This window comes from Danio rerio, chromosome 14 (assembly GCF_049306965.1).
Source record: "Danio rerio strain Tuebingen ecotype United States chromosome 14, GRCz12tu, whole genome shotgun sequence".
NCBI lineage: Eukaryota > Metazoa > Chordata > Actinopteri > Cypriniformes > Danionidae > Danio > Danio rerio.
The window spans coordinates 41,339,345-41,363,204 of NC_133189.1; the positions used below are offsets into that span (position 1 = coordinate 41,339,345).

At 38.0% G+C, this 23,860-nt stretch overlaps 1 protein-coding gene and 1 long non-coding RNA gene across 11 annotated transcripts in view; one reads left to right on the forward strand and one right to left on the reverse strand.

The window, feature by feature from the left end:
* The window catches only part of si:dkey-237h12.3, a 297,461-nt gene extending 278,774 nt beyond the window's left edge, over positions 1-18,687 (forward strand). For all 6 annotated transcript variants that reach the window (XM_073922109.1, XM_073922108.1, XM_073922112.1 and 3 more), the window contains 8 exons: positions 409-563; positions 2,428-3,308; positions 5,747-5,922; positions 6,010-6,245; positions 7,814-8,110; positions 10,868-12,479; positions 12,585-12,715; positions 14,375-18,687. In XM_073922109.1, coding sequence (XP_073778210.1) covers positions 409-563; positions 2,428-3,308; positions 5,747-5,922; positions 6,010-6,245; positions 7,814-8,110; positions 10,868-12,479; positions 12,585-12,715; positions 14,375-15,127 — 4,241 coding nt within the window. In that variant the 3' untranslated portion in view covers positions 15,128-18,687. The remainder of the gene's footprint in view (positions 1-408; positions 564-2,427; positions 3,309-5,746; positions 5,923-6,009; positions 6,246-7,813; positions 8,111-10,867; positions 12,480-12,584; positions 12,716-14,374) is intronic.
* Positions 1-23,860, reverse strand: part of LOC137490498 (uncharacterized) — a 58,192-nt gene that overhangs the window by 25,662 nt on the left and 8,670 nt on the right. For 2 of the 5 annotated variants that reach the window (XR_012389904.1, XR_012389906.1), the window contains exons 3-5: positions 5,771-5,829; positions 4,457-4,537; positions 4,221-4,373 (exon numbers count right to left, since the gene is read on the reverse strand). This is a non-coding gene — a long non-coding RNA (uncharacterized lncRNA). Of the gene's footprint in view, positions 1-1,744; positions 1,951-3,476; positions 4,374-4,456; positions 4,538-5,770; positions 5,830-6,604; positions 6,868-23,860 lie in introns of those variants that run through there. The other 3 variants (XR_012389908.1, XR_012389907.1, XR_011010027.2) reach the window with 3 other exon arrangements.

The window sequence follows — 23,860 nt, forward strand, 5'->3', positions numbered from 1 at the left end:
TCGTCAGCCACAAAAAACTACCACTCCACTAGGCACGCATTTACCAAGCGGCCGTCTCTATAGCAACCTACACTTTGATAATTTGGGTTTGATGCTTTCCCACTCCATGCTTTTGTCAGATACCCTGAGCCGACTGGCGGACCGGCTCAGACGGTGAGAGCAGGCAGACAGAAATGCTAGAGGGAGGGAGGGAGGGAGGGATGTTCTAATACATCCTATTCCACTTTCTCCTTAAGAAATAATTCAGCAGTGGGAGGCAAGATGTGAATAATTGAGGGCGATGCTTTCTGCAGTGACCTGAATAATGGGAAGCCAAACACGACACATGTACCCACTGCCTGGATCAGGCAAGCAAAGAGCACAGCTGTGTGACCTGCACATTTCGTTCCCTTCCTCTCTTCTCTCCAGGGATCGCCGTCGACAAGAACGGACTCATCTACTTTGTTGATGGGACCGTCATTCGAAAGGTGGATCAGAACGGCATCATCTCCACCCTGCTGGGGTCCAATGACCTTGCCTCTGCTCGACCTCTGAGCTGCGACTCGGTTATGGACGTCCATCAGGTGAAAAGTGAAAATTCTCAGATCGTCATGCTCGAGTCATGTATCGTGACCTGCTGAGGGACTGAAATGACTTTTGGACAGATTATTTCCTTTTTTACACTGGGTTGGAAATGTACATTTGATGATAGTTTTTTTATTATTTAATAATTCCAAATGACTTATAATATCAATAACATTGTTGATAGGTATTTTGTGATTGTTGAAATTAAAAGTATTTACAATCGTTGTGATATTTATAATATAATACTATTTTGGGGGACACCGTAGCTTAGTGGTTAGCACTGTCGCCTCACAGCAAGACAGTTGCTGGTTTGAGTCCAGGCTGGGCTATAGGTGAATTGAATAAGCTAAATTGGCCGTACTGTATGTATGTGAATGGGTGTCTATGGGTGCTTCCCAGTACTGGGTTGCAGCTGGAAGGGCATCCGCTGTGTAATACATATGCTAGATAAGTTGGCGGTTCATTCCACTGTGGCGACCCCTGATGAATAAGGGGATTAAGCTAAAGGAAAATGAACGTAAGATAATAGTATTTCATTTAGCTCATTAACGTCTGTTAAAATGAATGTGTTATTCTTGCTTAATAGACGTTTTGTCATTAAATAATTAAAAATACCTGTATTTACTGTTCTTTAATATTGCTTTATAAATATACTAATGTTGATAGCTCAATCATGTTTGTTTAAATTAAAAACAAAACATTTTCTAAATATTAATATATTTCAATATAGGCCATATACACTTGCAAAATAAAAGAAAGTTTAGCAAAAAAACTATGTATTGAGCATAAAATAAATGAAAATCTCCAAAAATCACAAAGCAAAAATATATAATATTCAAATAAATTGAAATTAGCAAACAAACAAAAAAAAAAAACTGCAAATAAAAATCAGGCAATGAAAATCAACTAAAATATTCATTCATTCATTCATTCATTTTTCTTTCGACTTAGTCCCTTTATTAATCTGGTTAATTCACAGCGGAATGAACTGCCAACTCATCCAACATATGTTTTACGGACAATTTAGCTTACCCAGTTCACCCATAGCGCATCTCTAGAGACTGTTTGGGAAACAGGAGCACCCGGAGAAAACCCTGGCCAACACGGGAATAACATGTAAACTCCACACAGAAATGCCAACTGATCCATTAAAAAAAAAAAAAAAACCTGATATATATTTGCAAAACATTTTTTATAGCATTGCCTTTACATAACCAAACGTTACAAGGGAACTTGGGTGTTTATGGCAGGCCCAGACCTACTTGGCTGTAAGACCACTTCTGTGATACTGTATCTCCAGGTGATGACGTCATTTAAATGGAGGATAAGTTAAGATAAGAGGATAAATGCTGGATAATTTGGCGGTTCATTCCGCTGTGGCAACACCTGATGAGGAAAGGGATTAAGCTGAGGAAAAATGTATGAATGATCATGTACTGTTCTTTAGTATTATTTAGTTTTATTTATTTATAATATTGCTGAAAGTAAATTCATACTTGTTAAAATGTCAAATTAAGCAAAATAATTTAAACGCACCATTCCTGATGCTTAATTCATGTTAACTCATGATACATTCATGTAATTTTCGCTACTTAAAATGCTAATGTATTAAAATGCTAATGTCCTTAAGGGCATTATGAAGAACATACCATTAATGTACATTCACCAAGGCTGTAAAACACAATTAACAGTTGTTTCCCATTAGCTACTGCATTAACACAAGAAATGATCTATTGCCAATTCTGTCACCAAGCATGGGAAAATACAATATCTGTTAACTGCCCAAACTTGTAGGACAAAAATGATCGCAAATGAGAAGGAGATGCAGTAAAGCTATAATCTCTTTTGCACTTTGCCTTTTAGGTGTCTTTGGAATGGCCAACGGATCTGTCTGTTAGCCCGATGGATAACTCCTTGTTTGTTCTGGATGGCAGTGTGGTTTTGCGGATCACTGAGGAGGGCCAGGTCAGTGTCGCAGCAGGCCGACCCCTCCACTGCCCCATGCCTTCTACAGACATCTCGGTGACAGAAACACAGCGAGCCACGCAAACCCATCTGGAATCCCCAAGCGCCATCGCCGTCTCCTTCAGCGGAGTCCTGCACATCGCCGAGACAGACGAGAGGAAGATGAGCCGTATTCGCAGCGTGGCGGCAGATGGCCAGATCACTCACCTGGCAGGAGCGCCTTCAGACTGCGACTGCAAGACCGACGTCAACTGCGACTGTTACCTAACCGGTGACGGCTTTGCTAAAGACGCTCGCTTGAACGGCCCGTCATCTCTAGTGGCAGCTCCGGATGGAACCCTATACGTTGCTGACCTGGGAAACATTCGCATTCGCACCATTGGAAGAAACAAGCCTGCACTTAACAGCATGGGTCTGTTAGAAGTGGCGTCGTCCGGCGAGCAGGAGGTGTACATGTTTGACAGTAATGGCACTCACCAGCATACGGCTAACCTGATCACCGGAGACTTCAAATATAACTTCAGCTACAGCAATGAGGGAGATCTGACCTCAGTGGCTGATAGTCATGGGAACACGCTTCGAATTCGCAGAGATGCCAGCCGCCTGCCCGTGCGCATCGTTGCACCTGACAACCAGGTTATTTGGCTAACTGTGGGCTCGAGTGGTGGGCTCAAGACCCTTGGCACACAGGGGCGTGAACAGGTGCTGCTAACTTACCATGGCAACAGTGGTCTCCTGGCAACCATGAGCACTGCCAGTGGATGGACAACATTTTATGAGTAAGAGCGTTTGGGCATTTCTGCTGTTTGTATCCTCAAATTTAGGGTTCAGCTAGTATTAAAGAGCCCCTATTTGCATTTTAAAAGGTCATATTTTAATTTGGGGGTCTCCAACAACAGGCTGATATGCATGCCAGGCCAAAAAAAAAAAAACACTTTCATTGTTTTAGAATATGCATTTATTCATTCATTCATTTTCTTTTCGGCTCAGTCCCTTTATTAATCCGGGGTCGCCACAGCAGAATGAGAACATGCAAACTCCACACAGAAATTCTAACTGATCCAGCTGAGGCTCCAACCAGCAACCTTGCTGCTGTTAGGCAACAGCACTACCTACTGCGCCAACGCGTCACCCAATATGCATTTATTTTTACCTAATTATCCCAACGATTCCCATATGATTCGTTCAGCGATTCATTTGTTCCCTAAACCTCCTGTGCGTGAGGCTAATCTGCTGTGATTGGTTCAATGACCAAGTCTGTTGTGATTGGTCGACTCAGTGCGCAACAGAGAGAAATGGCCACCACAGCTCAATGCAGGAATGCAATAAAGCAATCCAGTTAAACACTAGCACCTTACTCTACTCGCTAACTCCAAGTATTAACAGACACACATTCAGCATTAATCTACACAGTGGCAAAAGTTGAACTATTTTGAAAATTGACCACACTGCACGTGTGTATGAACAGAAGATGGTGGCCATAGCAAAGACAAACAGCTTAACATCACACACTCATTTAAATCGGTAAAGGAAGAAGAACGCGTCACGTTTTCAACATGGTTTTAGACACAATATGTGAATAGCCCTATAAAGACTTAAGCTGAGAGATACAGTACAAGCACTGATCTATAATAGATAAGTGATTACAAGCTGCATGGAGTAATTACAACTTATAACACACAATTAAATACATATTTTCCTGAGGAAGAAGAATCTGGTCCACGTGAACTGTAACAGTTACTGACAAAGTCCCTGTCAAATTCTGACAAAGTCCCATACATAATAATCTCTGCTCCAAACGGCCGATGAGTCACGCTTGAAGCGTAGGTTATTGAATCAAAAATCTGAAAAATGACAGGAACAATTACAGCACACGGTTGGCTATACTGTGGTATTGTTCTGAAAATGAACTTTAACCATTTATTACCTGCAGCCAAATCCTCATCTGTCAGTGATCGTCATCTTCGAGTCATGATCAGTCCCGTGATCCCCTGCGCTCCGCTAGTGTCTGAAGGGAAAGGAGTGCTCATGTTTTACCAGAACCGGTACTACATATTTGATGATGTACCATGTCGACATTTGATATGTTCAGGCAAACATCCGGACCCAACATGATTCATTTATTTGACTCTGAGTGGACTATTTCATTAAAGAATCAATAGTTTTAAACACGGTGGACTTTCAAATTTAAACCTCAGCTGGATGTTTTTATTCACTTAGTGCTGTTACACACTGCATAGAAGGCCATTTTCAAAAACCCATTATAGGGTCTCTTTAAAAGTTTGCTTGGGATTCATTCACCATCAAATCATGCTGGTTATTAAGAAGATATGTAGATCTGATACTTTTAAAGTGTGTTTGATAACAACTTTTAGGTTTGGTTTGATAAAAATAAACTGGTGCACCTGATTGTCCAAAACTACCTTAGTTACTTAATGGAAAAACAGAACTATTAAAACAAGGTTGTGCTTGAATTGAGGTCACAAACAGAGTTCTTATGGATCATAGAATTTTTGCAATATCATGGTCAAATATCTTGGTTTTACTCCAGACATTGAAAGTTTTATTATCGGTCCAAGTCATGAAATATTAAGTATTTTACTTCCCATTTATCAAAATGTATTTTTCTACACCCTGTTTTTAACACATCGTTTCACTTGTTTTGCTTATTGTTACGTTTAGGCTATATTTTATTTCCATTGTATTCCTTGCACACCTGTCAACAAGAAATCAAATGGAGTCATTCGGCAGTTTTTTATCGGTCCCTGCTGAATTATTGATTCAAAAATTGCCTAAAATTACTTTTTTTGCAGTTAATTTTCTTAAAATTCACAGTAAATTTCCGTAGTTTTTATTCCATTGGTGTATATAATTAATGAGTGAATGCTATGCTATATGATATAAAACTATGCAGATGGTGTCCTGGCTGACCAAAAACTAGAAAATCTGCAGCATATTTAAAAAAAATAATAGTTTAATTTTAGTCAGTGAAGGTCAGGGAATTTGACATTTGGTTTAGAGTTGGAACCCTGCAAACAGGATTGTTTAGTAAAAATAATTAAAGAAATTCAAATAATTACTCAAATGCTAAACTTTCTCAGAATTCCAATATAAACAAAATTACCTATATAAAAAATTATAGTACAATATGTGTGCTCTCAGATAAACCAATGCTCAATGACATTAAAGGCAGCACCTCTCTCTCTTTCTCTCCCAGCTATGACACAGAGGGGCGACTCACCAATGTAACTTTTCCCACCGGAGTGGTGACCAGTCTTGCTTATGAAATGGACACTGTATCTACAGTAGAAAAAGAAAGTTTTGAACGAGAGGAGGCTGGAAGCATTACTACAAACCAGTCAGCAATTCAAAACATTCTTACATTACAACAAGGTAACACTTTAATAAAATACACACACAAAAAACATTCTGGGCTTTCTACTTGTGTCATTTACAGTATGTGTTTTCATTATTTTGCAGATCAGCTGAAGAACAGCTATGTGGTTGGTTACGACCACTCCTTATGGATTCTGTATGCCAATGGAATGAACACTCACTATCAGACAGAGCCACACATTCTGGCTGGTGCTTCGTCCCCTACTCTGGCACGGAGAAACATGACACTGCCTGATGACAGCGGGCAAAATCTGGTGGAGTGGCGCTTTCGCAAAGAGCAGACGAGGACGAAGGTCACAGTGTTTGGACGGAAGTTACGAGTACGTAATGAAGTCCAATTATAGAAATGTTTAAAGGTGCAGTAGGTTATTGTCTTCAGAAACATTTTTTGTTGTGCTGGTTGAAAGTCTCTTCACATTTTAATAGTAATGATTAAAAAATAAATGTATTTATATGCATTTTTATATTCTGGGAAAGGCATACAACTAAAAAAAGTTCATCCAATTAAAATTTGTCAGGCCGATAATTCCCATAATTCAGATAAGTAGCCCAAAAAGTCTGTTAACAAATGTAGATTTGTACAACTGCACAGCCGTTCAGACAGATCTGCCGTTTGCGTGTGCACGTGTAACAGAGGCCAGCTAGTAAGTGCTGTGCAGGTAAACTACACTCCTCTGACCTTTATTAAAAGTTGCTCTAGCGATAGACGCTAGAGGCCATGGTCATTAGCCTCCTTGTTAGAGCAACCAACTCCCATGAGGAAGGTCACCAGTTCGATCTTAGTTTGGAGTGGGTTGGGTGGTGTAGGACCGGTGGGGTTAAATTGGTGCCGTGACCCGGATGGGAATGAGGTTTAGGAGGGTAGTAGCAGAGGCCAGCTAGTAAGTGCTGTGTAAGTGAGGTTGGGTGGTGTAGGACTGGCGGGGTTACACACACGTTCACCTGCACACGAGAGAGAGAGTGACAGCCGTAAAAACAAATGCTGAATCAAAACTTTAAAATCCTGAATCAATATTGAAGCTACTTTTGTATGCTGGAGGAAGAATGACATTAGGAGATATTAGGCAAACGGATAGCATTTAGGCAGATCACCAACTGCACCTTTAAGAAAAGCTTGAGAACAAGTGCAAAATCCCTTAATAATTTCATCATGACATCTCTTAGCCTTATTATAGCTAAAAGCTCATGAGGTAAACTGGCCTCAGTTCTTATAGGTTTTTTTAGTCACACTTTATTTTGATGGTTCATTTGTTGAATTTAAGTTATATTGCATCTACTTGCCAACTAATTCTTTTTAGATTATAAGTAGACTGTTGGGGTTAGTGTCAGTTGACATGTATTTGCAAAGTTTCTTATAGTCAGTTAAATGTCTGTTTAGCAGCAGTATCAACACATTAAGCAGACAGTCTACTGATACTCAATTGGAATAAGTGTTACCATTTTTTTAAAGCATGCACAAATTCTTGGTGTTTTTTTTATTGGAATGTGAATTGGTGTTGAAGATAGTGTCAATCATAATTGACAATTTAAATGGCACATGAGCTTTCTTGTGAATTTGATAAAATGATATCAATTTAATGTGGCGTGAAGATGGCACCCGGCTGAGACTACAAAAAAAAGCCAGTTTTACAGCGGTTAAACAAGTCTATTCTAAAATTGATGTTGATTACATTTGAAGATCTTTTAATAGTTTGATCATGCCACGAGTCATTTAGTTTTATGAAGTTAATCTATTAATCATGAGACTCATTTTCACAAAGAATTGAGTCAAACTTTTTGATGGAAACCAAGGCAGATGAAGAAAAAAAAAGCCAATTTTCTAGTCAATTTTCTGCCATTTTACTGTTGCCATACCAATTTTGTGTCTCTCCTTTGCCTGCACTTCAAGGTAAATGGACGGAACATTTTGTCTGTTGATTACGACCGAGCACTGAGGATTGAAAAGATCTATGACGATCACCGTAAATTCCTTCTGAAGATTGGCTATGACACAGCAGGTCAGCCCACTCTCTGGATGCCAAGTAGCAAACTGCTGCCCGTCAACCTCACTCGCAGCAGCAACGGGCAGCTGAGTGCCATACACTGGGGTTCAGTATCAGACAGGGTGGAGTATGATGGACAAGGCCGCCTGCTTTCTAGAACGTTTCCTGATGGGAAGACCTGGAGCTACACTTATCTGGAAAAGGTAAAGAGAGCGTGATGTTTGAGATATACTCTATCAAGAGTTGATTCTGCCACATATAGGCTGCTTACCAACAGGGTAAAGGGTTTAAAATAGCTGCTAACCAAATGCTAAAAATGTTTTCTGTGAATCTATTATTGTAACCGAGGCTGCATTTATTTAAATATCATTTGAATAGTTTCAATGGCTAAAATAAGAGTTTTAGGGGAAAAATATAAAGCATTTTAACCATCACTGGGGTGAGAGTAGATCATATAAAAATGTACTAATTACATAACTAATTCATATGAATTAGTCAATCATTTTCCAAAATGTAAAATTTGACTTGACATGATTATATTTAATCTAAGCCTGGGGAAAAAATTGTTTTAATTTTCAACGAATGTTTCAATTAACCACATTCTGCACAGTGCTGCCCCTAGAATATTTTCTTTAGGGTGGCCAGATAAAGCCATGCCAAATCTTGGGGTGGCACACAAATAATGAATTCAGTGCAATGTTATATTTTTGTTTCTGGTAAATGAAATATTGTGGTTTTATTTCGTATATAATTTGACCATATTGAGCCACAATATTATTAATACAGCTTATTCTATTGATGTATCTTTTTGCGAAATACATACAAATCACTGAGATTTTTGTCCCTTGTAAGTCAATCAGCAAAAAAAGAATGTGCTAAATAAACCACATTCTGAAACGCTGATTTCAAAATCCATTTATTTGAGGTGCAGCCAGAATAACATAATGGTCAAACATATATTCAGCCCATGTTTAAAGGGGGAAAGGCTGTGAATCAGCCATGTCGATGATGCCAATCAATCCACAATAATTTAGTGGCTGCACTTTATTTATTTATTCATTCATTCATTCATTCATTCATTCATTCATTCATTCATTCATTCATTCATTTATTTATTTATCTATTTATTTATTTATCATTCATTCATTTTCTTGTCGGCTTAGTTCTTTTATTTTACCGGGGTCGCCACAGCAGAACGAACCGCCAACTTATCCAGCAAGTTTTTACGCAGCGGATGCCCCTCCTGCCGCAAACCATCTCTGGGAAACATACACACACACACACACACACACGCACGCACGCACGCGCGCGCGCACGCACGCACGCACGCACACACACACACACACACACACACACACACACACACACACACACACACACACACACACACACACACACACACACACACACACACACACACACTAACACTACGGACAATGTAGCCTTCCCAATTCACCTGTACTGCATGTCTTTGGACTGTGGGGGAAACCGGAGCACCCAGAGGAAACCCAAGCATACGCAGGGAGAACATTACTACCTACTAACTACCCACTGCGCCACTGCGTCACCATTTATTCATTCATTCATTAAAATATAGTGAATTTTTGTAAGTGTATTTAAAATAATAATATCAACAGCAAAATCATATTGTGGATGCCATAGTTTACATAGGGGGGCCCTGATTCTACATTCCAGTGCCTCCCATGGGTTTGAAATATTCTTGTGGTGGTAGACTGATTGAAACACATCCTTTACCCACTGCACATATACAGTATAGTATGGTTAACTACATGTGACACACATGTAATGTGATTTTTAAAAATACATTTAATAATTATGACACTGTTATACACCATTTCTTTTCAATGGGTTGAAGTTTTTAAAATGGCTGTTGAAATAAAAATAAATCCACTGTTTCTCTTATTTTTATCCTATTCAGAATCAGGAGCTATCTGCTTCTGCTTCTCTCTTTTCCTCTCTTTCTCTCTCTCAAGTTCAGGTTGCTCCGTTGGCATGACATTTAGTTCAGTATTGCCAAAACATTTTAGATATGTATAATAAATAATAATAAATGGATAATATTTATTAATAAGTAATAAATAATTAAAATAAAAAGTGTAGATTATTTTAATAAGGCAAATGAGTTGATTGACCATTTCTAATGCTGTACAAATATTTTGCAGCCAGTTTAGATGTCATTTCTTCCACTCAGAGTATGGTTTAGGTTAAAGAATCTATTATTTATTTTTTCTCTCTGTCATAGCTCAGCCAAGCGGCAGGTAGTCTTTAATAAAAGAGTAATGCAAAAATGCAACAACTTTAGAAAGTGAAAGCAAAAGTCGACTCCCGGACATTTTGGGAGATTTAGAAACACCGGCCGGATGCATTTTAAACCTCAAAAAGGCGCTTCTCTTTGGGTCTCTGCAGAGCCTGTAAGACTGTCTGAGAAAGTGTTGTTGACAGTTCTCACACACACACAATGAGCAGTACAAAATGTATAGGACGAAAGAAGATTTTCCACTGGTTAATCAAACAAGGATTTTTGGAAATGTTGGGCGGATATACAAAAAAAAGTGTAAAAGGATGATAATATTGGTTGAAAAAAAAAAGGAAAAAAAAACTGTCATCAAATATACTTGATGAGCTGTTAAAATACCTGGGCGGCCCGCCCTAGTAAAGTGTATGTGTGGGAAGCACTGCATTCCATAGTACACAACTACTTATTGCTTGCATCGGAAACAGATGGTTCAGTTTACTGTTCCCAACTGTGCTTAAATGGCATTAAGATAAAATATTGCAGCTTTTTTGTAGTTTTCACTGGGGACTTTTTGTCCTCAAGGTCCTAGGAGGAACTATTTTTGTTCCTTTAGCCAAACTCAAAGTTGAGCTTTGTGCTTAAATAAAAAATAAAAAAGCTATAAGGATGCACAAGGTTAATGTTTGTTTTCTTTCTGTTCTAGTCCACTGTCCTGATACTGGCGAGTCAGCGGCAGTACGTCTTTGAATATGACCCTCAGGGAGGCCTTTCTGCAGTCACCATGCCCAGTGTTGCCCGCTACACCATGGAGACCATCCGCTCTGTGTCTTACTACCGCAACCTTTACCATATGCCAGAAAGCAATGCCTCTGTCGCTGTAGATTACACTGAGGACGGCCGACTCCTGAGAGTGGCACAGCTGGGCACAGGTCGGAGGGTCTTGTACCGTTACCGGTGGCACAACAAGCTCTCGGAGGTTCTGTATGACAGCACTCGTGTCAGCTTCACCTATGATGAGACAGCAGGTGTGCTGAAGACAGTCAATCTGCAGAGCGAGGGCTTCATATGCACCATTAGATACAGGCAGCTCGGCCCACTGGTAGACCGGCAGATTTACCGCTTCAGTGAAGATGGGATGGTCAATGCTCGATTCGACTACGCTTATGACAGTAGTCTGCGTGTGACAAGTGTTCAGGGGGTCATCAATGAGACCCCACTGCCCATTGATCTCTACCAGTATGATGACATCTCAGGCAAGGTGGAGCAATTTGGCAAATTTGGCGTCATTTATTACGACATCAACCAGATCATCTCCACCTCCGTCATGACTTACACCAAACACTTTGACGGGCACAGTCGAGTCCGAGAGATTCAGTATGAACTGTTCCGTTCTTTGCTCTTCTGGATTACAGTTCAGTATGACGATATGGGCCGAGTCACCAAGCGGGAGATGAAGATCGGTCCATTCGCCAACGCCACCAAGTATAGCTATGAATATGATGTGGACGGGCAACTACAAGCCGTATACCTCAATGAGAAGATGACATGGCGCTACAGCTATGACCTGAATGGGAACATACACCTGTTGAGTCCAGCAAACAGTGCTCGAATCATGCCTCTACGCTATGACCTACGAGACCGTATTACTCGACTTGGAGACCTGCAGTATGAGTTAGATGAAGATGGGTTTCTCCAGCAGAGAGGTTCTGAGATCTTCCAATACAACTCCAATGGACACCTTGAACGTGTGTATAGTAAATCCAGCGGATGGTCTGTTCAGCACCGCTATGATGGTCTAGGAAGACGAGTATCTACAAAGTCCACCGTGGGGCAACATCTGCAGTTCTTCTATGCAGACCTGAGCTATCCAAGTAGGATAACACATGTCTACAACCACTCCAGCTCACAGATCACCTCTCTATATTACGATCTGCAAGGGCACTTGTTTGCGATGGAGATCAGCAATGGAGCAGAGTTCTACATAGCTTGTGATAACACAGGAACACCACTGGCAGTGTTTGGCAGTGATGGCATTCTTCTGAAACAGGTTCATTATACGGCCTACGGCGAGGTCTACTCTGACTCTAATCCTGACATTCAGTTGGTGATTGGATTTCACGGTGGACTTTATGACCCTTTAACAAGACTGCTTCATTTTGGGGTGCGTGATTATGACATAATGGCAGGTCGCTGGACTGCACCTGATTTCATGCTGTGGGAGAATCTCAGTAAGAACCCGGGCCCTTTCAACCTTTATATGTTCCGAAACAACAACCCAATAAGTAAAGTGCAGAAAGTTGGGGACTACTTAACAGGTACTCCATGGATTCACTGCATCTTCAAATAACTACTGGAAGTAATCTATATCTGCTGTACATTCCACAGTGCACATTATGACTGATTTATTAATATTTCTACAGATGTGAACAGCTGGCTGGTCACATTTGGGTTCCATCTACATAACAGTATTCCTGGTTTCCCAATTCCTGTTTCTGAGATGACTCAAGTATCTTACGAACTGGCCAAAAGTCAAGTGTGGGATGATCTAACAGTAAGTTTGTTTTTTAATAATTCTTCATATAATAGTTTTAGTTTTTTATTATGTAACAATCAGATTATTATTATTATTATTATTATTATTATTATTATTGTTATTATTAACTGTATAAATAATAAACACAAGTGTCTCATGAACTGTCCAAAAGTCAAGTGTGAAATGACCTGTCAGTAACTGAGCTAGCCTAATATCTTTACATAACAAGTTTAGGAATTTGTTTGGGGATTATATTACAATGTTTTATATTAGATAATATTACCTGACAGTATTTAGAATTTTTGCACTACTAAGGCCCAATCCCAATTCTCTTTAGCCCTTCCCCTTCCTCTTAGTGAGGGGGTAGGGGAGTCCCTATTCTTTTTTTTTTTTTTTGCTTGAAAGCGTAGGACTATAGGGGAAGGGTTAGATACCACTTCAAACTGAGATTTTTCAGAACCACTCTCGAGACCAAGGGGTAAGAATATTTCCCAGAATACACCGTCTACAACCGCAGCATGGCTGCACATGGAAATCAGGAGATGCACAAATTAGTATTTTTTTGTCATTATTATGAATTTTTACAACAAACAAGCACATGTTTTAATACATTCAAAACAGCATATGTGTTTTACTGTCATGCTTTTAAAACAAAATGTTAAAATAAAAACGAATTTTCTATAATCCCTCATACTAACTCATATGTATAGCAGCCCCACAACATTCTGGCACTAGATGACACTCAAATACCCTGTCAGAAAAGTCTAGTGGCTGGAAATGAGCTTTTTACAGTGTCTGCTATAATGTTAATGTTGTTTTTGTGTGTTTACATAGATGAATATGACCATGGTGTAAATGCGCAGTATAGTTACGAGCTTAATGCCACATTATAACATTATGATAACATGATATACGCCTTCAGTGATTTCCTGAAGATTAATACCAAAAAATAACGCAACTTGAATAACTACAGCAGTCGCAATCGTCGATCTCATATAAAGCAAGAGATTGTGCTGACATAAGATGACGTGTTCTGGTGTTGTAGTGTTGTCGCATTTCTTACGCCTTATTCACACGGGGCTTCAACGCTTCCCATTCACTTGCAGAACTGCATTGTGGATCCATCGGCGCCGCTTCAGTGGTGTTGCTTGCTGCAGAAGTTGGGACTTGCTCAACTTTTTTTTTTCTCGGAAGTGTCAGCCAATCAGATTGCTGTATGCAAATAGACCAGTTCAGACAGTAGCCGATTGCTGACTAATTTCATTGGCTGACGCTGCTATGACGATCACGTCAGCCCCAACTTCAGACACACCCTCTGTCAAGCGTTGACGCTGAAGCCCTGTGTGAATTGGGCATTAAGGGTACATTTTGAAGCCCTTTCCTTTCAAGGGCCACGGGCAAGGGGTCCAAAAATAAAATTGGGATTGGGCCTAAATCTTTCCCCGAAAAAAGGAAATTTTTGTTATTATTATTTATATAAATTATTATATTTAATTATATTATAATAAATAAATGACATATCATATACATATAAATTTTATTGTTATGTAATCTATAATTTTGCTTTAAGAAATTTCCATTTTACTTCAATCTTCCAGCATCTCTTTTGAAAAATGTGTTAAGCACATAGAACAAGAGGTGGTTTCCCTAAAATGTCAATCTCATCTTCTCTTGTAGCCCAGCTTCGCAGTCCAACAGCATGTCATCCGGCAAGCGAAAGCATTTTTACGGTTTGGTGATCTGCCTCAGGTGGAGTTCGGCCACAGCCACTGTTCCTCCAAACCCTGGCTGTGGTTTGCCTTGAGCGATTCGCTGATAGGTCGTGGGATCATGCTGGCACTTTACAAGGGCATCGTGATAACCCGTGCTCTAAGCCTGGCTAATGAGGATTGCGTCAAGGTTGCCAACATCCTCAACGGCGCCCTTTACTTGAAAGACTTGCACTTTATTGTGGACGGAAGAGACACACACTTTTTTGTTAAAATGAACTCTCCTGAAGCAGATCTAGCGGCGCTGCGGCTCACCAGTGGACGGAAAGAGCTAGAGAACGCAGTGAATGTGACCGTTTCACAGTCTACAGCTGTGCTCGGAGGCCGAACACGGCGATTTGCGGATGTGGAGTTTCAGCGTGGGTCACTAACCTTACATGTGCGTTATGGGGCATCGCTAGATGAAGAGCGGGTGCGTGTTTTAGAGCTCGCCCGGCAGAGGGCACTCGCCATTTCATGGACACGTGAACAGCAACGAGTTCGAAATGGAGAGGAGGGATCCAGACTCTGGACTGAAGGGGAAAAAAGGCAGCTTCTTACCAGTGGACGAGTTCAAGGCTATGATGGATACTACGTGCTGTCGGTAGAGCAGTATCCTGAACTAGCAGACAGCGTCAACAACATGCAGTTTCTACGACAAAACGAGATCGGCAAGAGGTAGTGAACAGACTACCATTAATCAAGGTTTTACCAAGCGGTTCATGTCCTGAGGCCGATATTTTATATGATGTACCCAAAAACAACTAAGCCTCAACCAATGAGTTGTCAGCACCATGACTAGCTCAGCCTGTCACCTTAATTCCAAAATGTGAAAATACAAAGCTTTAAAGCAAACTATCTTCACTATAATAAAGCCATAAAAGCAGATTAGTGGAAAATAATATGAAAATGAAAAACCTCAGATTAAAGGGTCGTCAATTGAAGGCGATTTTCATGTGCAGGTTGTCAGTTAAGCCGGTTCTACCAGAAAGACCAGGGAGATAAATGTGATATTGAGTTACTTTTATTTGATGAGAGTATTATCTGACAAAGTATTATTTAATAAAACATAGGATTTCTTTAGCGGAGCCCCTGTCCAAAGTTTGAATTCTAAGCTTGTAGATCTAGCTATGACTAGGACTATCGTAAACTAACCATGTCCCACTATTTAGCGCACTCAAGCGACCACTCCTCCGTCATTGAAAGCCAGATAAGAATGTTTGTGTCATCATTGTCTGTGTGAAGACCTATTGCACAATCCAATTTTTGATTGATGTCTTTTGGACAAGTAGTTTTTGAGAAAAGATGGGAAAAGTACTGTGGAAGATGATATTAACAGTGTTAACAGCAAAGCTACCATTCACCGGCAAAAATAGACATTCTTCCATGTCTTATTAAAACCATGTCAGAATATACTATTATTGTGTTTAACTTGAAGTGAACGTTATAATTAATCACTTTTTATGAAAGTTTGAAGTAATATAACTTTACAATCATTTAATTTTATATAGTGTCTATTTTTACTTTATTACAGCATGACCATTTAAAATACTAAAACATTAAATTTATGCAAATTAACACTTACTTTACTGACACAGACAGAGTTGCGCCATGTGATAATCCCCCATAACTGCCATTTAAATATGCCCATTTCAAAGAATTTATTCAACAAACGATCATTTATTTAACAATTAGTGATAATAATATTCATTTCATAAAGCCTGTAATATTGTGTGGTGCATGAATTAAATGCAAATGCATATTGTTGATGCTCTACATGTCTCCCTTCCAAAGTGACACTCGCCTCTTTATGCCTCTTTTACACTAGCAGCAACTTTGTGGCTGCCGTTCGCTCTGGGAGGCGACCTGCTGCAAACGCAAGTCTGTGTAGGTCTATACAGCCTGAATACAATCGTCCTCTGAGCGAGCTGAGAGAGGATCACGTAAGCTCTACTGGTGTTCCTATTGGCTGTCACTCAAGAAAGTTGCTTTTCATTTGCATAAAGTTGAAGGATTCTCAACTTTGGTGCATCGCTCGACACGCCCATCTGGTCGCCAAACGGTTGCTGTCACTCATGTAGACGGAGGTTGCTGGAAGTCACCTGTTCTTTGTTGAAATGAACGGTCACTTTGCCACTGAGAGTCGCTCCTAGTGTGAATGAGGCTTTAGCTTGCCCACTGTCTATTTTCAAGCACATAAGGTGGACGTAACAAACTTACTGAATTTTCTTGGAAACATATGGTAGGAGGGTCTCTGTTGTGCTCGGGGGTGAAAGAGTAAGAAATAAAGATTACACAGATATATCGCTTGTCTCTGACCTGTAAGAATTTATTCAGAGATTGGCATTAAAGGGTAATCTCTACAGAAGATCATTGTATACGGAACATGGTTAGCCTACATTATGGCTGGGGCGGAGCCTAACCCCTTAGAGTGGGCCAACCTGGTGCTGGTGGATGAACGTCTGTGTCAGTATCTGCAACCAAATGAATGAACTGCTTACAGTATACAGTATATTCCCTGCGTCTCATGACTGTTGGTTAGATCTGATTGTGATGAGTGACGTGACATTACATTAGGTCTTCCTGGTAGAACTAGATCTAAAAGCTGCATTTCTAGAGTAAGTCCAGCACATGATCTCAGATGGAGCAGTATTAAGGATACGGAGCTGTAGTTCTCTGATAAGCTAGGCAAAATTGAGTTCAAAATCAAAATGGTTTTAATGGTATAATAAAGTCAAGATAATCTTTCTGTGATAATGACAGCTGTTTGCCTCGCTCCTCAGTGACATATGACACTATGACTGTGCATATTCTCTGAAAGCGCTTGAAAATACCACATTTTATGACATATTTACTACAAGCTCACTTACAACTTCAGGTGAGTGTTTGAAAAAGATCATGTGGGATGATTCTGCAGTCGAATGACAGTAGTCAAATGTTCTGTTTATTTATAAACTTCCTGGGTTTCAAAGATAAGTGGGTCCAATAAATGGCATAACATTTTCAGTTGATAAATTGTTGGTGGTCCAAAATTTGGTACATCGCTAATATTAACACACTTTGAGATTCCCATTGTTGCACATTCCTGCTGTGTGATTGGCTCTTAGATCAATATAGAGTAAAAAAAAGTCCAGAGCTTCTCATTGTTTTTAAAGTTTATCAAGATTTGATATAATATCATTTGTCTTGCAGCCCTATTTTGTGGGTTTTCGGTTTATTCACGCAACATCACCATCTGGCCTTCAGAGAAGATTTACTTCTGATCAAATTGCCATGCTTCCTTCATAGGATGTGTATGATTTAAATGTAGAGACATCATAAATGTTGATTGGCGGAGACAACTGTTGTTTTTGGTATATCATACAAAAAACTGGTGTCGTGATATCAAGCACTTGCTAAAATCCTGATGACCGATTAACCACAACCACTAATAGAAGTATAAGTCAATCGGACAAATTTATTAACTGAGTTTGTAACAACTCTACTACTCCTAGTCTGATGAGAAGAGTAAAAGCTAGGGGTTTAAAAAAGAATATTAATACAACGCTGTGCGTTGTGAAACATTGTGTTTTAATCTATTAAAGGCCTTAACAAGGTTACTGTTGTGGAGCACAATGAAATTATGAACTTATGACGATAGGCCAGATTCATAGAGCTGTTGATATCTTTATTGAATTATTTATTAATTATTCATTTTTACAAGCACTATTCAAGTATGTCCCTAAAGTGGAGAAGAAAAACCAGTATAACTTTTGCAAAATGAAAATGTTTACATATGCATATCACTGTACCACCGCAAAGAAACCACGTGTGATGTCAGGTGGTTTATACTGTAGCCAGCTATACACTGTAAGATTTTTTATTTATTTATTCCGTCTCTTTTTCCTGTACATGAATATCATAATAATAATAATAATAAAAGAATGTTTCTGTTGGCAATCATGTCATTTGCAATGAAAACTGAAATATGATTTTTTTTTTATGTCTGATTGTTTTATAAATGCCATTTGACCTCTGCGTTTTCAGCCATTATGTCATACATGAATTGAATAAATTGTAAATATAAATGAATAAAATGGCAGCACAGCACAGAAAATCTGTAAATGTCTGTATTTATGTAAATGAGTGTTTACCTGCATATTTTTCAAAATAAAGCAATGATTTGCTCATTTGGTTACAGGTCCCAAGGGAAATATTTATGAGAACTGTTTGTACTTAAAAGGAAATAAATGATCCAATGACTTATTTTTGACCATTTTTTAAATTTCTTTCAGAACAGATCAAATTATGAAGTAGGTAGAGCTTCTTAAGTTTACTTCTATATAAAATACATCTGTATAGTTTTACAGTTTTATTTTAGTCTGAGCTATTTAGTGTTTCATGCTTTTAGTTGACTAGCCCACCCTATGTTTTAGTTAACAATGCCTAACCTGCTGTAAAACATCTGATAGCTCTGAACTGCTGTTATGACTAGATATGATTTGAGTAAAATGTTAATCATTGTTTTTTTCTTATATAGTTCTGTTTAAATCGCTAACAATTTTTTTAAACAAAACAAATAGCTATTAAGAATATTTCCCCCAATAACAAATTGGCTGTGATTAAAAATTGGTGTTATAGTAGCATATAATGATTTTTTACATTATTTGAATGTCAATATATGTGATGTCTTAATTGGAAGAAATGTCATCATTCATTCATTTTCTTGTCGGCTTCGTCCCTTTATTGATCCGGGGTGGCCACAGCGGAATGAACCGCCAACTTATCCAGCAAGTTTTTATGCAGCGGATGCCTTTCCAGCCGCAACCCATCTCTGGGAAACATCCATACACTACGGAAAATTTAGCCTACCCAAATCACCTGTACCGCATGTCTTTGGACTGTGGGGGAAACCGGAGCACCCAGAGGAAACCCACGCGAAGGCAGGGAGAACATGCCACACAGAAACGCCAACTGAGCCAAGGTTCAAACCAGCGACCTTCTTGCTGTGAGGCGACAGCACTACCTACTGCACCACTGCCTCGCCAGAAATGTCATCAGTAGTTTTTAAAATAAAACAAATATTAACTTTTACTGCAATAACTTTCAAGTGTAAACTCAGAGAAACCGATCATTTTAAGTCTAAATTGCTGTTTTGACTAGATTTACTAGAAATGGTTGAGTAAAATGTCAATAATTGTTTTTCCCTATAAAAGTCTGTTTAAATTTGTAACAAATTTGATATAAAAACAAAAATGCCATTTAAAACACCCAGAAAATAAAACTAATATTTAAATTTGGGTCCCACTTTATATTAAGTGGCCTTAACTAATATGTACTTACATAGGAATTGATAGTTTGTTACTATGTACTTATTGTATAAATACATGTATTAACTGTACTTATGCTTGATAAATACATTTATGTAATTACACCTGTAATTAACTTTTGTAATTACATTTGTAAATACACTGTTGACCATCCCTTACACCTTAACCCACCCTTCATCCTACCCATGCCACCAAACCTGTCCATAACCCAACCTCTATCCCAACTCAAAAGCACCACAAGTGTTCTCAAATACATTATAAACACAGTAAGTACATTGTATTTATTTTTTTGATGCAAGTACATAGTAGTTAAGGACACTTAATATAAAGTGGGACCTAAATTTGTTGTAACTGAAAATTGGCCTATTTGTACCAAATAATGTTTTTTTTTTTTATTGCTTTGAATGTCAAAATATTGGTAATGTCATCTCTTGAAATATCAAAAATGCCACCTTTTAAAGATTTGATGAAATTATATCAGTATTTCAGAAAGTTAAACAAATAATAACCTTTACTGAAAATTGTAAACCCAGAGAAACTGATCGTTTTAAAGTGGTCTGTTCTTTTCCAGACAGATAGACAGACAGATAGACAGACAGACAGACAGACAGTTGAGCATTGCACTGTGACACAGTTAAGTTACATGTGAATTCATTCCTCATGCAGACAGCTTGAGTCATGAGTAAAACTCTCTTTCATCTGCTTTGGCAATAGCAGGCAGATTAATGGCAATCCCTAAATATTAACTTACATTTATAATTGCCTTCTGTGTAATATCTGATTAATGAGCGATCAAAGGCAGAAGAGTCGAGAGCAGAGAGCTGAAAATGTGCTCAAGTCACTGAAACCCATAAACCAACCATCATGTGATAGCAATAACATATAAAAGGTGGTTGTTTGTTAGGAATCCCAGGTAAGGATGAAGTAAACGTGACTGTACGCCTCTAATAAGAGCTGATCTTCACAAAGACCAGTGGTCTCTTGCGGATATAATTTCTACATCCAAATATCCCTTGGTCAGCTGCAGCTTCATGTTTTATTCAAGCGCTCAGACTAATAATGTTGATGATCAGGCAGAGTCTGGATGTGCAGACAGATAAACCAAAGAAACACTCTGCTGATTTACTGTTACTCGACCTCATTGTGTGCTTTAAACTACTCGTTATTAATGTATCAGAGCTTGAATGTGTGATATGACTGTCTGAAGATTCTGATAGATTCAGTAATATGACAGAGCAAACTCAGTAATTAGAATAACAAAAGCAAATGTGCCTAAAGACTTCACACTTAAATTTGAGGAAAGACACAAAATAGACAAATTTATATAACTAATAGCTAGGCCCACACGGGATCTGCACATGCAAAAATTCGCAGATGTTTAGCCCATCATTAAATCTATTTATTTCCTTGTGTAAATGTGTGTAAATTTATATGTTTTTAAATTAATTTCAGTAATAATATTGACTAATATGAAAATGTTCCTATAATTTATTTACAGTAAAGTTTGTAGTAAGCAAGTTTTTCTGTCTTGTAGTATTTATCATAAGAGAGTTGCTTTGTTTAATAAATAAGTGGATTTAATTGGATTTGCATTGGAAACATTATAGAGTTAAAAAGCTATTATTTTTGATTTCATATATTAAGCTTTTAGTTATGATACTCCCAAAATAATTCTGCATAGATTTGCTGATTTTTTACAAACTTGTCCGCAGAAATAGCAAAAAATGTCTGCAGATTCTGTCTGGCCCTACTATCAGTGACCTGTTGATTAATTATAGTAAGAACGTCCGGCATTTTCTTTTGTGTGTTCTAAAATGATAGATATTATATTTATTATGAATTATTTGCACATTTATTGGCACAAAAGTCAAAATTCTCATTAAATGGTTTTGACATATTAGAGTAGAGGTTTATATTGAGGGGATTTTGTTAAATCCCATCACATAATTAGGAAAATATTGAAATAATGTTTAGAATAGGAGTTATGGCTGCGATGATGAGGAAAACAGAATTTTGAGAAAACACAGAAAAAGGAAGATATACAGTAGTCATTCAATTAAAAGACAACATTCCAAAAGTACATTTTGGAAGCGTTACTGACCTTACACTAAAAACAAAAAAAAAACAAAAAAAATCAAATTTAAAAAATCTAAATGAACAAGTGTAATGAAAACTGTTTTTTTTTTTTTTTCTCTACAGTTTAACCCTGACAAAATCAAATAAAATTGTGACCTTTGCACCAGTAAAGAGACACCAGCTCTGCTTATCTAGACTGAGGTCTAGTGCTAACCTTCAACAAACTTCTATATGATCCAGTGGAAACAGTTCCTGATTTGTAAGCTATGATTTTTCAACATTTTTTATTAGGAATTGTCAAAAGTGCTATGGTAGATATATGATTACTGTTTTCACACCAAATATTCCTACAGGAATACACTTTGGCCAAATGAAATAAACAATATTTGATCCTAAATTATTTTAGTGAATATATATACAGAGTTGTGTTTGCTCCCTTACTGATTTCAATTTTATTTATTTTTTGTATGTTTGTCACACTTTAATGTATCAGATCATCAAACTAATATAAATATTAGACAAATATTAGACTAATTAGACATATCAGATATGGAAATTAAAGTTTTTAATTTTAAGGGAAAACAAACTACATGTGATAAAAAAGTGACAAACATGCAGAAAAGAAATCAGTAGGGGGCAAACACTTTTACACACAACTAAATATAGATTTGCAATAGGGCTGCACAATACTGTCGAAAACTGAAACTTACACTGCGATATTTGTATTTTTGATTTGAATATAATTCTCTGAGAGGATTTAAATAACTATATTTGAGAAGAACTCTTATATTGATCGGACGTGCATATAATAAAATGTATTCAGAAACCTCCAACTCATCCAGCATTTTACGCATCGGATGCCCTTCCAGCTGCAACCCAGTACTGGAAAACATACATACACTACGGACAATTTAGCATAACCAATTCAACTATACCACATCTTTGGACTTGTGGGGGAAACTGGAGCACCCGGAGGAAACCCACGCCAACACATAAAATAAATTACAAGCATAAATGAATACATTAGAACAAACATACTGTACAAATGAAATAGACAGTTCTATATTGTTTTCTGAACAGTCTAACAGGGTTAAGGTACAGCAATAGAATAATCAAATGTAAAATAACAATGTATACAGTATAGTCAACAACTGAAGTGGATCAAAACCAAAGATGTCCTAAAGCTACTCAACAACACCCATTCTTATTTTGCTATTTTTTTCATACACTTCCAATGTTGACTACTGCCTTCATTGTATACATAAACAATTAATCTTTGTTGAAACTAGAAATTTGATCATTTCTTATGTGCAGAGTGTTTAAAGAGCGCCTATTTTACCCCTTTTTCAAGATTTAAGAGAAGTCTGTTATGTCTTCAGAATGTGTCTGTAAAGTTTCAGCTCAAAACACCTATTAGATTATTTATTACAGCTTTTAGAATGTTGGATTTTTATGCTCTGAACAGATTGTAGCTGTTTTTGTTGCCTGTGCCTTTAATGCTAGTTCTCCCCGCCCATTGTTCCCAAGTGCCTTTCAAATTGTACCTCAATCTCCGCCTTGGCTGCGTCAGATAAACAGCACAATGACAGACATGAAGAAAGCAGATCCTACATAACATTTGTGAGAAATACTACAGTAAGAACTTTTCCAATGATTATTTGATGTATTTGTAATGTCTAACAAAATTCACACACACAGCGGATACACACACATGGATATCCTTTATGTCAATGTACAAAATAAAACTGATGTAACGCCCACAAACCGGGATTGAAGCATCTTCTTTTATCATTTTACTAACATGCGGCTGTGGTGATAAAGATGATAAAATTACTGTAATTGATTACAAACATGCACTGTTTTAAACACGTTTTAAACTTGTAAAACTCATTCTCGATCACATTTGATGATGATTGATGATCACAGAGAGCTCAACAGATCTTTTAATCCCGGTTGCTTTGGGCATGTCTTTGTCTTGTTGATGTGATTATACGCATTACTATGGAAACATGTTAAAATGTGGCTGTCAA